This window comes from Pteropus medius, unplaced genomic scaffold, assembly GCF_902729225.1.
Source record: "Pteropus medius unplaced genomic scaffold, Ma_sr-lr_union100, whole genome shotgun sequence".
Lineage (NCBI taxonomy): Eukaryota > Metazoa > Chordata > Mammalia > Chiroptera > Pteropodidae > Pteropus > Pteropus medius.
In genome coordinates, this window is record NW_024350921.1 from 544,084 (window position 1) to 557,535 (window position 13,452).

The 13,452-nt window shown below is 41.4% G+C and overlaps 1 protein-coding gene across 1 annotated transcript in view; it reads left to right on the forward strand.

Moving 5' to 3' along the window:
• The window catches only part of MAP4K4 (mitogen-activated protein kinase kinase kinase kinase 4), a 176,787-nt gene that overhangs the window by 69,745 nt on the left and 93,590 nt on the right, over positions 1–13,452 (forward strand). The window contains exon 3 of the mRNA XM_039840078.1: positions 10,116–10,172. Coding sequence (XP_039696012.1) covers positions 10,116–10,172 — 57 coding nt within the window. The remainder of the gene's footprint in view (positions 1–10,115; positions 10,173–13,452) is intronic.

A 13,452-nucleotide genomic window follows, 5' to 3' on the forward strand; every position in this document is an offset into this window, starting at 1 on the left:
CTTCTTATTCTTAGAAAGCTATAATGGGCAGGTACAACTCAGAAACGGTATGTAATACTGAGGAAAACTCCTGTTTTTTATAATATGGTTCTGTGTAGTAGATTGTGATGTTTAACAAAAGATGCTTTGAGGGGAGAATTTTCGTTTTCGATCTGAGGCAGGAACTCTCTCTATTTTCTGTGGAAATATTTCTTAAGACATCAGTGATCTGTTTTCATTTGACTGAGGTCAGTTTTGCGGGACTTGGTATGAGTTGGCCTGAGGAAGCTTTGACTTTGGAAACTTGAGCCGACCGAGTGGATGCATTATTCTGGTAAACAGTGTCAAGCAGGGCCTCGAAGGGAGACTTCCAGATGGGACTTCTCTTGCACCTCTCTTTTAGAAGAAATAGGAGACTTGGGAGAAACGAAAGGAATACCCTGTGAATATTCAGCAGAGGCAAATGCAAGTTGTGTACAGGATTTGAAAGCCGGAAGCAAAACAAATATAGTGGTCCTTGAGTGATGTTTCCTCACAATGTTGATGAGATGCATAGGACTTAACTCTCATTTATATCAATTAGTCTGTGGTAAAATTAGTTTCATTACTCGCTTTGCTTAAAGCCATAGAATTCATCGATGATATTAAGCTGCCTTTTAGAGACCTCATTCCAAGAAGGTATTATGTCCCTAAACTATGCCAGCACTGAAGACGCAACAGCTGAAGTAGTCTAGAGTCAGAAACGAGATTCTGCTTGTATTTGGAAATCATTTGGGGAGACACATAGCTGCTTACAGTGTGACTTTATGTAAATACTGTAAATATATCCAGGTTCAAGGGCAGCGTTATCTTAGAGTCAACTTCTTGAAATGCTAAGAAAAAGTAAGGAACAATTCGAAAACCGTAATTGAAGGTTGGGCTGGTGATGAGTCGGAAGGACCAAGGGTGGATCAGGAACCCAGAAGGGAATCAGAATCCCTTGTATCACTTAATCGCTTGGCCTTTTGATTTGTCTGAAGCTTTCAACTTTTTTCTCTAAGCCAATGAGAAAGCTCAGTTTGAGTGCTTTAGCGATGCTTGAAGTGATACTTTAATATCGAAATTACACGGTGGGTATAATTCTGAAAAACCAAGCATACTATGAAGTCACAAGAGACAAATGTAGGAAAACTTCTTGGTCTGGGATGGGGTTAGTGATGGGAGAAGAAGAAGAGAACCCACAGAATTCTGTGTTTCATCTTTTGTACCGGGGAAATGATTAGCCATTATAATAAATAAGCTTTGTGTTAAAAGTCACTGTTTTGTGTGTGATTGGACTCCTCAGGAGTCTTGTGGATTCGTAGAACTCTGGGGTCGAGCATCTGCTCTGGCTTCACAGTGGCTGGTGTGCTTCAGCGAACCCTGTGGGTTATGTTGTACCTTGACACTGAGTTCCCCTGCTGCTCTGTCATGAGGCCTAGCTCCCTATCCAGATTCTTTCTTAACTCAAAAGTTAAAACTTTAGGTAAAAAAAAAAGAAGATGGGACTCCTTGCTTTGGAGTAGGGACCTCTGGTTACCCTGGATGTTGCCATGGGAGAGCCAAAGACAGAGGAGTTCAGACTGCGAATTATATTCCAGATAAACATGGGTCGTTAATCTTGTAATTAAAATAATGAAATGTGGTATATGACTTGGTTTTAGTAAGAAAATATATCAATATCTAATAGCAGTTATAGGTGTTATTCATGGTATGGGTCCTAGAGAAGAGTTCTAGTTACGCATTTTGCTTGAAATATGAATAGACAATTATTATTTTGTGATAGCGTTTATATAACTGGGTTTATCCTCTTCGAACCCTTGAAGATATTTCACACCAGAGGGAAACACTTAGTGACCATGGTGGTTTTGAACTTTGGAAAGTTTGACCTCAGAAGACTCCCTGCTGCCTTTGTTCAAAGCTGATCTCAGACACTGTGATGGCTTTCGCAGATCCCTCACTATTTTTAGTAGATTCAGACAGTCAACAAATATGACACTGTTTTATGTGCAGCTCTTGCTGTGAGAGCATTTAAGTTGGGAATGTGTGTTTTATGGGTTGTATGTGTGTCTCTGTCGTTCAGTTGTCTTATCCAATGCTGAATTAAATTACCTTCAGGAGTACAGTATTTAATGTATCTTGACAGTCATATGATTGAATTTCAGATCTTACATGACCAGCTTAATAATTTAGCTGTTGAATGTGGTATGCCTTATCTGATATTGGTAAGGTAGAAGAATAACTTTACACACACATTTGTCTGGTGTAAATATGGATTTGGAGCTTTTTCATGCTATTAAATACTCTTTTGTTATTTTAAACTGAAATTTCTGAATTCGAAGTCAGTAGGATTTTTTCAAGTGAGTAGAGGAAAAAGCAGGTGCAAATGTGTATTAAATGTTAGTGATAGATCTGAAATCTCCATTGTTTTAGATATTCTGATATGAAGACTTGCCAGTGCCTTTTCTTTTACTATTAATGTAAGAACAGATATTCTAATTTTTGTCCTATTTTGTATTTTCTGGACTCTTTACTATTGGTGCTTTTTAATTTACCAGTCTCTCTCTGAAAGCATAATTCCTCACACTGGATGCTAACAGTCTAGACACGGGCTCACATGTACATCATAGCGAGGGCTGCTGCCTCCCTTGGAAGGAACACTGTCCGTTTGTCAAGCAGCTTCACTGGGTGTCCTCAAAAAGCAGCTGCCCTCTCCTGCTGCCTGGCAGTATTTCCTCTCTTGCACCCTTTCATTTATGTGTTCATCCAGGTTGTCTCCACTTCTCAGAATAAAGGTGATTGTTGCCACAGTGATAGGACACCTAGCTGGAGCTTACCTTGCTGTCTGGCCACCCCCCACCCCCTTCTTGAACGCAGCTGAAAGTGACAGAACAAGCCTGTGGGGCTCGGTTGAGTGGGCCCTTTCTTCATAGGAGTCAGAATACCTCTGCCTGTCATCATGTTCCCTGAGGCTGTCACTTAATTTCTAGGACAGGATAGTAATTGATGTTCACGGTGATTCTCCTGAGCCATTAAGAAAAGCATCTTTAACATGCAGAGTTTACAAAGATTCCCACCCAGGTCGGTCCCTTAAGGAAAAAAGATGCGATGCATAATTTTACCTTTTTAGCTGTCTGCTGACTCAGCTATGGAGAATGACTCACTTAATGGAAGGTGGACACTAGCTTGTTGAAGTCTTAGCATGCTATTTGACTGTTTCGTTTTTAGAAGTTAAGTGTACACATTCTCTGCTATTGAGACATAATTTTCCTTAAATGGAGTGTTGTTCCAGATAAGGTAGCTCTGACCTAAGAAAGGCATAATTCTGAGTCAAAGCCTTTAATTTTAAACTTCAGGGAATAGAAGCACTGTGTTCTCATTAACTCACAAGTCTTGACTGATCTTGTAATACTTACATATTCCTGTGCTTTCTCTGTCTTCCTGCTCATCCACAGCCTTGATCATGGGAGGAAAGAGGAGGCAGATAAACAGATGTTAATTGTAATAAGAAATAGTAGTTAACAAGGATAAAATGTGCAAAAATATGAGCCTGTTCACTTCACGTTTGGTTTGGGTTTTGGAGGAGCGTGATGAGAAAAGCACGTGTCCGTGGAGTCATGCTGCCATTATTTCTGCTGTATTGAAAGAAGGTGTTTAGAAGACAGATGTTTCTTGAAGTGCTCTGAGCCATCTCTTTCCCAAGTTAATTACGTGGTTCCTTTTCTGGGATGGCTCACAGAGTGCTGTCTGGATAATACGCCTGCTGCCTTTGGTTGAATTTTGGATTTTTGCAGAAAAGAACACTCACGAGAGGGCCCCGTTTTTGGAGTTTACAGTGCAGAACCAGTTAAGCTGGTCTTTGATTTGGGGTTGGATGTATGTAGAATCTTAACAAGAGTGGTCACTGAACTCATGCCATTCACCACTGGTCGTGTAGGTTCTGTATTTGCTCTTAAAAATAAAATATAAGGGGAAGTAGGTTGGATTTTTAAAAAAGTTTTTAAAAGACTATTGTTTTGAGCAATTTTAGGTTAAACAGCAAAGTTTGTAATCACAGAACTAGCTAACGAGATAGCTAGCGAGTTGCTTTTCAGAGACAGCAGAGCAATATCTCAAGTCATGCAGCAAAACATGTGCAGAGGAGAAAACTTTGACTTCCAGCTGCACCCAGAACCAGAGTCCCCTTCTTCCTCCCCACACAACCAAAGGATACTACTGGAACCTGAACACCAGAAACCTTTCAGAAGCCAAGGGTCCGTTGTCCAGGAAGATCCTTGTTGACGTCCCTTTACCATAAGTGACCAAGTTCCAAAGTCCTCCGGTTAAAACTTGCCCTGCCAGCACTTCCCGCCCCTTAAAAACCGTTGGCCTGATCCAGCGAGCAAGATGGACTCGAGGCACCACTAGGGCTCCCATCTTCTTGGTTGGCACCTTCTTTCCTTACTCCATACTCTGACGTTTTGAGTTTTGGCCTTTTCGAAGCATTGGGCACATGGACTTTGGTCTGGTAACAGATTGAGAGGAAAGTGCAGAGATTTCCCATACACCCCCTGCTACCACACATGCATAACCTCCCCGATGTCAGCATCCCCCACCAGACGGTACATTTGTTAATCGATGAACCTGCACTGACACATCATCATCACTCAAAGTCCATAGTTTACATTAGAGTTCATTGTTGGTGTTGTACATTCTCTGACTTTAGAAAAATGTATAATGACATCCATTATTCTAATATGGTGCGGAATATTTTCACTGCCCTAAAAATCCTCTGTGCTTTGCCGGTTCATCCCCCTTCCCCAGTTGGAATTTTTAAGTTAAACTATGAGTGATGTGAGTGAGAAATCCTGGGGAGAGAATTGGCAAACCAGGTTTGGCTTTGCCACTAGGCGTGTGTCTTCTTTCCAGCTTTCGGTTTCTCTCATCAGTAAAATCAACTGTTTTGTTGAACTAGGCTTGCCCGTTCATTTCAGAATATAAGTTATATGATTTTTAGGATCAACATAATTGGTGTTTGTTAGAATTTGCTTATGATGAGTCTAAACTTCTTACACCAAAACTCCCACCTAAGACAACGAGTGCATATATTATTGTAATAAATACTATATAGTCCAAAAAAGATATGAGAACTTGAATTTTGGCTTTTTCATACAAGCTCAGAGAAGTAATTTCCAAACCTCAGAATGCATAAGACTCACTAGACACTGGATGAAAAAGCCATGGATGCCTGTACTTCACTTACAGAATTCTCATGTTTGGGTCTGGTGTGGGGCCTGGAAGTCTGCATATCATGGGTGAAAGTGAGAAACTGAACTTGACCTGACACCTCTCCCCCGACGATAATCCTCAAATTATATCCCAAATATTACATCTCCAAAGCAACAGAACACCACTAAAGATCATTTAGGTTGAGGAACAAAGCTTCCAAGTTGGATGGCATGGAGGCAGCCAGGTTTTTGCCCCTCCTGGCACAGGTGCACCTGTCACATCATGGTGGAAGCCCCTCTTGCAATTTCAGGGAAGACTGGTCGGGTGCAGTGTCTGACACACCCCTTTTGTCTTTACATGTCTGGAGAGGGGTGATGCAGCGTTGTGACACAGCGTCTAGTCCTGGGTGAATCATTGCATTCTCTCCCTTTCTCCTGGACTGTGGATAGCTACATACCCGTCCCTTTCTGGAATTTGATAAGGATTATTTGCAGCTCAAATCTCAAGGGATCTATATTCTGTCCTTTGATTACCTTCAGGGCCGTGAGGGCAGTCCTTGAAGGCCCACTGTAGCTTCCGTGGTGGGTCTGCTTTACTGCCCCATAGGAGAGGTCACTTCTGGTCAAAGCAGAGCAGTTTTCACGCCGTCCTGTTTTCTAAGTGTTTCTGCTACAGAATGCAGTGTTTTTCTGTCACCATGTTATGTTCCTTGTGGGTTTTTTCACACCCCTCTAAATTATAAGTTCCTTGAAGGCAGGCATGATGTTTTATCCCTTGGCAGTGGTCGGAGGCGGGGGAGGGGGATGGTGCACGTCCTGGGCACTGGTCAAATGCAGTCAGTCTTCAGCTTATTGAGATTTGCCTTGGCAGGCTTTGCTGTTAAGCAAACAGTAAGCCAAGTTCAGGCAGTTAACTCTCTAAAGTTTTTGTTTCAGATTGAACTCAACAGAAAGAAAAAATCTGATCTCCAATGTTTGTTGAAAGAAAATTTATGAGATGAAAGAAGGAACAAACAAAAGCCCATTATCAGTTTTAGAAAGCCAGGGGCTCTGAATATGCTCACACCTGCTGTCAGATATCCAAAGGTGTCCTTCTGAGTGTTCTTTCATTAACTTTTCCCGATTTCTTATAGGAGGAGAGCAAAGGCCAAGGATTGAAAATAAGTATTATTGGTTACTGTGTTGCCATGTTTGAGTATAATCACTTAAAATATTTATGTTTCAGAATAGTGTAATTGGCAGTCCTTTTGTAAGTTGCTTAGATAGGATGTTTTTGTGGTCATTTCTATTTTAAAGTCCACACCTGGGTACAGGGCAAAGACTGGGTGTGAATCTTGAGCTAATTAACCCTTCTCAGTGCTTCAGTTTCTCATAACTTGGGGATAATGACATATGTTGGGATATATGAGGGATAAATAATAAAATGCATACAAAGTGCCTTGTTCACTAAATGTCTTAAGAGGGAGGATATCATAGTGCCTTGTGTCTTGTTCTCACAGCCCTGTCTCCAGGATAGGAATGCTTCACAGGTGTCACAGGGCCATGCTTGCTTCCAGGTCAGGCTGTTAAGTGTGCACACATCTCTCAGGGTTGTCGAGGGGAAAAAAATATTTGTTAATCCTAAATTGTGTTTGCTCACCTTACACAGTGTCATAAACTTAATAGAATTGCCTTCTCCAATATTTGGTCTGCTCTCTCTCACTTCAAGTACAAAAGCTTTATGATTCTGTGAAGAGAGGTGAGATTAAGTAGAAGCAGGAACAGAAAAGGTGCTCAGTTGCAGTGTACTTCCTTGTTAAGTTATGAGGTGGTGGTGCCATGTAGTAACAAGGATATGCTAGGGAGGGTTGGAGAAGAAGTGGTAAAATGTTTCGGTCGGATGATTGGTGTTGAACAGCGAGTGGCATGACCACCCTTAGGGTGGAATCCTAGCGAAGGGCTCTCTCTCTCTCATTTCCTTGATTCATTCGCATCCCCTCTGAGTTTCCCCTTGTGAATGAGACCACTGGAATTGCCTCTCATTGAGCATCTTGTTCATCAGATGAATTTTAATAGAGCTGTTGGGGTCTTGGTAAGGATTATGCAGCACGAATTAGTAGTTACCTAGTACTTGGTGGTGGTAGAGAATTAGAAAGATAGGAACATCGCCACCTTTTTCTCTTGAGATTTAAAAGCTTCCCCTGACTGCTGTTTCTTCTGCGAGGCTCCTGTCTGTGGGTTGAGGACAGACTTCTTTAGAGGCAGATGGGCTGCCACAGTTGCCCTGCATTTTATAACCATGTGGTGGTTTTTTTTTCTTGGAACTTGTGTCATGTAATGCATATTTGCAAACGCAAGTTGGCAATTTTGACTGTTAGAATCATGAAGGAGAGTAGAAAATTAGGGCATTTTCGTTAGCTTGGATGTCTGCCAGGAAGAGTTTGAGTTTTCCTTTTAAAAAAAGAAACATGCATTTTCCTCATTTAAAGACTAAAAATGAATCAAGTGCCATGGAGGTTGCTTTACTGAAGGGGACAATTCTTGTTAGTGTGAAACAATCTAAGTTTGCCTGAAGTAGCATCGATTAGAATAACAGTTTAATTCTAAATCTTGCTATGTTTACTAATCTTCTGAGAGAATTTGCTTTTCTTTAAAAGCAGATGACTTCAATAGCAGGAATTTGACGAGTTGGCAGAAATACTAGGAGTCTGTCTCTTGTGTTTTTATATAGTCTTTGTGAAAAGGGGTCCTGCTGCCATCATACTTTGTGCAGGTAACTTAGTGATGATATTCAGTCAAAGCCCTTCATCTGTGGAACTGGGCGGCGCCCTGTTTCATTGCCCTTATAGGATTTTTCCGGTTTTGTTGGGAAAGTAGCGGTGAATAGTATTGGGCTTTTCATCATCAGATTTCTCACAAGTGCATTAATAGTTACGTGGTGTCTCATCACTAAAGCAAGCCATGGGCCTTGAACCTCTCACCATGTCCAAGAAATGTAGACAGTAGGACAGAAGAGCCAGGTTCATACATGGATATTAGGTATGCACGTTTAGTACTGACCGAGTCATTTATGGGTATATTTTAAGAATAGGCAATGTGATGGAAAGAAGGGTCCTGTTAATGTTAAGATCCTGATCTCCCTGAACAAGCCAGGAGTGTCAGTGACACAGCATGCTGGCTGCAGTCTGGTGAAGGAGGGTGGTCATAGTATTCGTCTGTGGTGAGCACATTATATGAAGCAGCCTTTAAGAGATGGAATGGAGGGTGAAATGGGATGATATGGTATATTATAGTCTCAAACTTCAAAACACCCTTCATGCAACTTCCTCATTAGCACATAATTACATGCAAAGTGTAACATTCAATATTTTCAATGCAAGCTTTAGTTTTTCTCAGGCTATTTTGCTGGCCATTATGGTTCGTTTGTGTGATGGTGGACCATCTCAGCAGATAGATTAGATTATTATTTCTGTTTCAAATTTAGAGGTTTTCTTTTTTCTATTCTTTTTTTTTTTTTTTTTTTTAACATAGATAAGTACATTACTTTAGCATCCTGCTGCCTCCCCACATATTGGCTGTGCCTTTTGAAGAAGAGAAATGGGCCTAAACAGACCAGGCTTAAGGTAGTTGAAAGCTGAGTTAGTGAGCGAGGGCTAGGAATCCGCATGGGCATCTAGAGAGAGTGGACAGAGGAGGACTCATCTGAGTGCCCACTAGAGTGGCGGTGTCTGCGGGTAGATGAGAGCCGGAACGAGGGTCTTGGCCTGTGCATTGTATTTGTCCTGATGTCCTGTACGATAAGCTGTTGAGCAGTCCCTGCTTGTGAACTCCTGGGCCATTGCTGGGCTCCATCCTACTGTGACCACATACAGTTGAGACATAATTGTAACAGTGTCATTTTCATGGAGTTGTTTTGTCTCGTCGTAACTTGAGTTCCTGCATACACTTTCCAGAACACAGATAAAGCTTTCCTTGGGTTTCAATTCTAAAGTTTGCAGCACTCCATCATGAGACCACAGAAGGGGCAGGCTCTTGGAAAACATGGAGTCATTCTTCCTGTTTTACATTCGTTGCAGAAGGACCATTTTTCACAGAGTCCTTAAGTGGATGGTGCTCAGGGTACCTGGGTAGCTCTTTGTTACTCATCTGGGAAATGACCAGCAGAATGTTCATGGCAAAGAATGGATGGAGAAGAACCATATGGAAAAGAATTAAATCCTAGTATCCTTTCTGGGTGAGAGGAGAATGATCTCAGATTTGTTTGAAATACTTACTAGTGTAAATGGATAACAGAGTTTTAGATTCTAGGTCGGGAATTATAATACAGCTGTAAAAGAGCTCTCTCCCTCCCCCAGCCCCCTCTCCCTCTCTCCACCACTCCCTTTCTCCCCTCTGTGTCCTCCCTGCCATCTCTTTGTACACTCCCTTTATTCTAGATAATTATTCTCCAACCTCCCTACACTGGAACTACAAGAAAGTGTCAAAGAAGACTTTAATATGACTCTTGTAAAATCAAGTAATGGGTATTGGGAAGTCTACTAGGGAAAAATGACTGTTACCTATTTTAACAATAAACATTTAGAGGTGGTTTTTTTTTGGTCATTTTCTTCATATGGCATATTAGGAAAGAGTGGTCAGCCTGTTGTGGAGAAGAAAACATTTAAGTTTCTTGGATTGAGAAGTATTGATATGTAAATTAAACCCTGGAAAGAAAGAGGGGATGAAACTCATTTGTTCTGTGAATTGTTTTGTTTATCAAGTATGGTTCATTGGTGTTAAAAACCATACTGTTCTATTGGAAAGCATGGGACTATTTCATCATCACTTTGGGAAAAAGTACGGAAGAGATGATACATCGAAACTTCAACAGTTTTGTTCTAGTGATTGTGCAAAAACGGTTGTGCCAATTATCTTTCTTATTCTGTTTTTCAGGGTCGACATGTTAAAACAGGTCAGCTGGCAGCCATCAAAGTCATGGATGTTACCGAGGTAAGGTTAGGCCACAAGTATATTTGAAGATATTATTAGATAAAAGACAAGGATCCCCCTGTCCCTCCAGCCCCCAGTGTAAGAGTGTTGTTCTGTTTGGAGACTCGATCTTGAACAAATCGCCCTCCTATGACATTGTGAGTTCATGAGGTTCAGCACAATAGTTGGCTTAAATCGTTGCAGATGGTCCCCAAGTAACTAACAATCAGTAGCATTTTCTTTAAAAAAACACATCTGAGTGATGTCATCTTTGGCAACAAAATGGACCGTAATTGGAAACATCTTCTCTAATGGAAAAGCAGAGATTTGAGAAGGGACCATGGAGGTCACATGAATAGGGAGATTGAGGGGTGTGGGGTGGGGAAAAGCTTCTCTAGGGTATTAGGCCACATTTGGGCCATTTCTTTTATTTTTAACATGGGGAAAGAAAACATATCCAGCCAAGTTCCCAGAGGTTTGAAAACAGAAACATCTGCTAGAATGCTGAGCAGATTGTTGGCAAAATTTAGTAGCAAAAAATAGTTCTTGAAATGGTCACATGAGGATTTACTGTGTAGCTTTAGATGGGAAAAAGGAGAAATGAACTCAGACAAAAAGTAAGTGTGTGTGTATATATATATATATATATATATATATATATATATATGCATGAGTCCATATTTAATTTTTTAAAAAAGCCATAAATTATAATGAACTAAATTCATCCAATTTTAAATTATAGTTGATTCTTGAACAACATCGATTTGAACTGTGTGAGTCCATTTATACACAGGTTTTTTCCAGTACTGTAAATATATTTTCTCATGATTTTCTTAACATCTTTTCTCTAGCTTACTTTACTATATAAATACAGTATGTAATACACATAATATGTATTATATGTTTTACATATGTATGTATATGTATTATATACATAAGGCCTTCGGTCAACAGTAGGTGATTAGTACTTAAGTTTTTTGGGGAGTCAAAAGTTATACATGGATTTTCAACTCTGCAGGGGTCAGTGCCCCTAACCCTCACATTGTTCAAGGGTCAGCTGTTTTCATCAGAAATTTTGCTTTACATTCTCAGGATTGCTTCTGACTTGCCTCATTATGAATGAGGTTTACTGCCATGTATCACAGATTCTATAGAGAGTTAACCAGTGGTCTTGGAGATTTGAGATATCTTTAAATCAAGCCATAACGTCCCCAAGTCTGAGGTCTCTGGAGGGAGGAAAAAAAAGGCTGAGCTGACCTCTGAAAACAGTTGAATAATCTAGAGAGGGCCCTTCTGCTGCCCTACTCTCCCCCCGGTCCCTGATAACACACTCATCTCCAGTGTCCACATTAGTTAGTAAGAATTAGAAAATGTTGTTTGCTGTGACCACAAAATAACTGATAGATCTTCATACAAAATATTTGAAGATGTGACATTTTATGAGATGACTGCTCTCTTTTCTCTGCCAAAGAGGGTATGGAGAGTTTGTAATGGAAATGCACCATTGCTGCTGGTAACATGCTGTGATACGGACTATCGTGTGGTATTACAGTGATCCTGTTGCAGTATGCAGCCCAGAGGGAAATTGGATACTTTCCAGTTAAATGTTATTTTAAAGATTATTTTAAAGAGAGGTGCAGGAGCTGCAAATTCTATCTTACCGTAATTTAAATACGAAAGTCCAGTCATTTACGATGTGCAACCTGTGAGTGGAACGACCAGGGGCACCTTCCTGCCAGCCTCCGCTCACCCACCGTGCATGCTGCCGGTGCTGGCTGCACTGGGCAGTGGCGGAGCTGGAGCCTCTGTTCTTGGTATTTGTCAGCACACTTCCTGACTTGTTTATTGGCAGACTCGTGGGAGCCACTTTAAAAGTAGTGTTTTGGAGTTTGAGGAAGCATGTGGAAGTCTTGGGAGTTAAATTTCTTCACCCACTTCAGCCTGTGCTGCTCTAGCTGACCGCCGCTGTGGCCACCAGGCCATGCTCCCTGTCCCATCTCGGGTGGGATCTAATGAGGGTTGCCTGCTCTGCAGATCTTCTTCCTGTAAGCCTGGCTCTGATAAGTGTGTAGTGTAGGATCACTATCTAAAAAAAGTGTAAAATGTAGGAAAATATAAGAAAGTTAAGTCCTTATACTTCCACCACCTACAATACTTGTTAGTGTTTTGGTGCATTTCCTTTCAGGCATCTCTCTGTGAGCATTGCTATAAAATACATAACTGTGTGTAATGAACACTTCTGTATTCCACTTCTGTTGGGTTATATACAGAAGGTATTTCCTTGCCTGAAAAATCAGGCAGTGTTGGAAAAATGCATTTTCAGGACTTCTTTAAAAATTATTATGCAAAACCCATGTGTTCAGGTGGAATGAAAACCAGATGGTGAGTCTTCAGAACAAATTAGAAACCCATTCAGCCATTTGACCATATTGGCCTCTCAGCAATGTTTCTTCTGTGCAGTTTCCATTCAGTGACCTCTGTGCCATAGCTTGGGGCACAAGCCAGCACCCTGAGAAGCATGCTCTTGCCGACTGCCCCCCCCCCCCACCTGCAGCACACACACCAAGGGTCTTGCAAGCCTTTTGAAGTTGTAGGCATTGACCTGGGTGGGACCTGGCAGCTGGCTGGTGTGAGGGAGAATTTGCAACTGATGTTTCTGGTTTCAACTCCAGCAGGAGGGGCTATTGGAGAGAGTTCTGTCCATGAGAGTAGGATTCTGCATGGCTTCTGACTTATACTCAATTTCACCTCAGGGGCCAAAAGATATGAATGAATGCTTATTATTGGGAAAAATCTCAGACTCATCCAGACTCTTGAGCCTGTTCCTTCGGTGAAGTTGAGAGGCAGTTATCAGGCTACTCCTCAGTTCTCAGGCTCAGAAGGCCAGAGGAGCAGCAGATGTGGGAAAGTGACCCGCTCCCCTCCCTCACTGTCCACTGGGCAGCTATGAATGACTGTGCCCTAGGCCAGCTGCACTGCGTCCACCTCACCCGCTTTACTTGACTGTGACCTGGAAAACAAAGCAACTGAGAATTCACATCTTACCCTGGGGCGATGTGGCAGGGACTGTGCAGGAAACTGAGGGGGTCTAGAGGGGAGGCTTACATTTGCAAGAGATGTAAAGATCTCTTTAAATTTCTTCTTGGATTTTAATAGTTTTAAGATTGATAATCTTTAGGATTTTGAAGGTCTCATTTTGAAGAAAGCTTGTCATTTATCTGATTAGTTGTGGGAAGGGTTTAGGGAACAGGTTAATGATATTTCAAACTAGACAAGACCAGGACATGAGATCTACTATGTG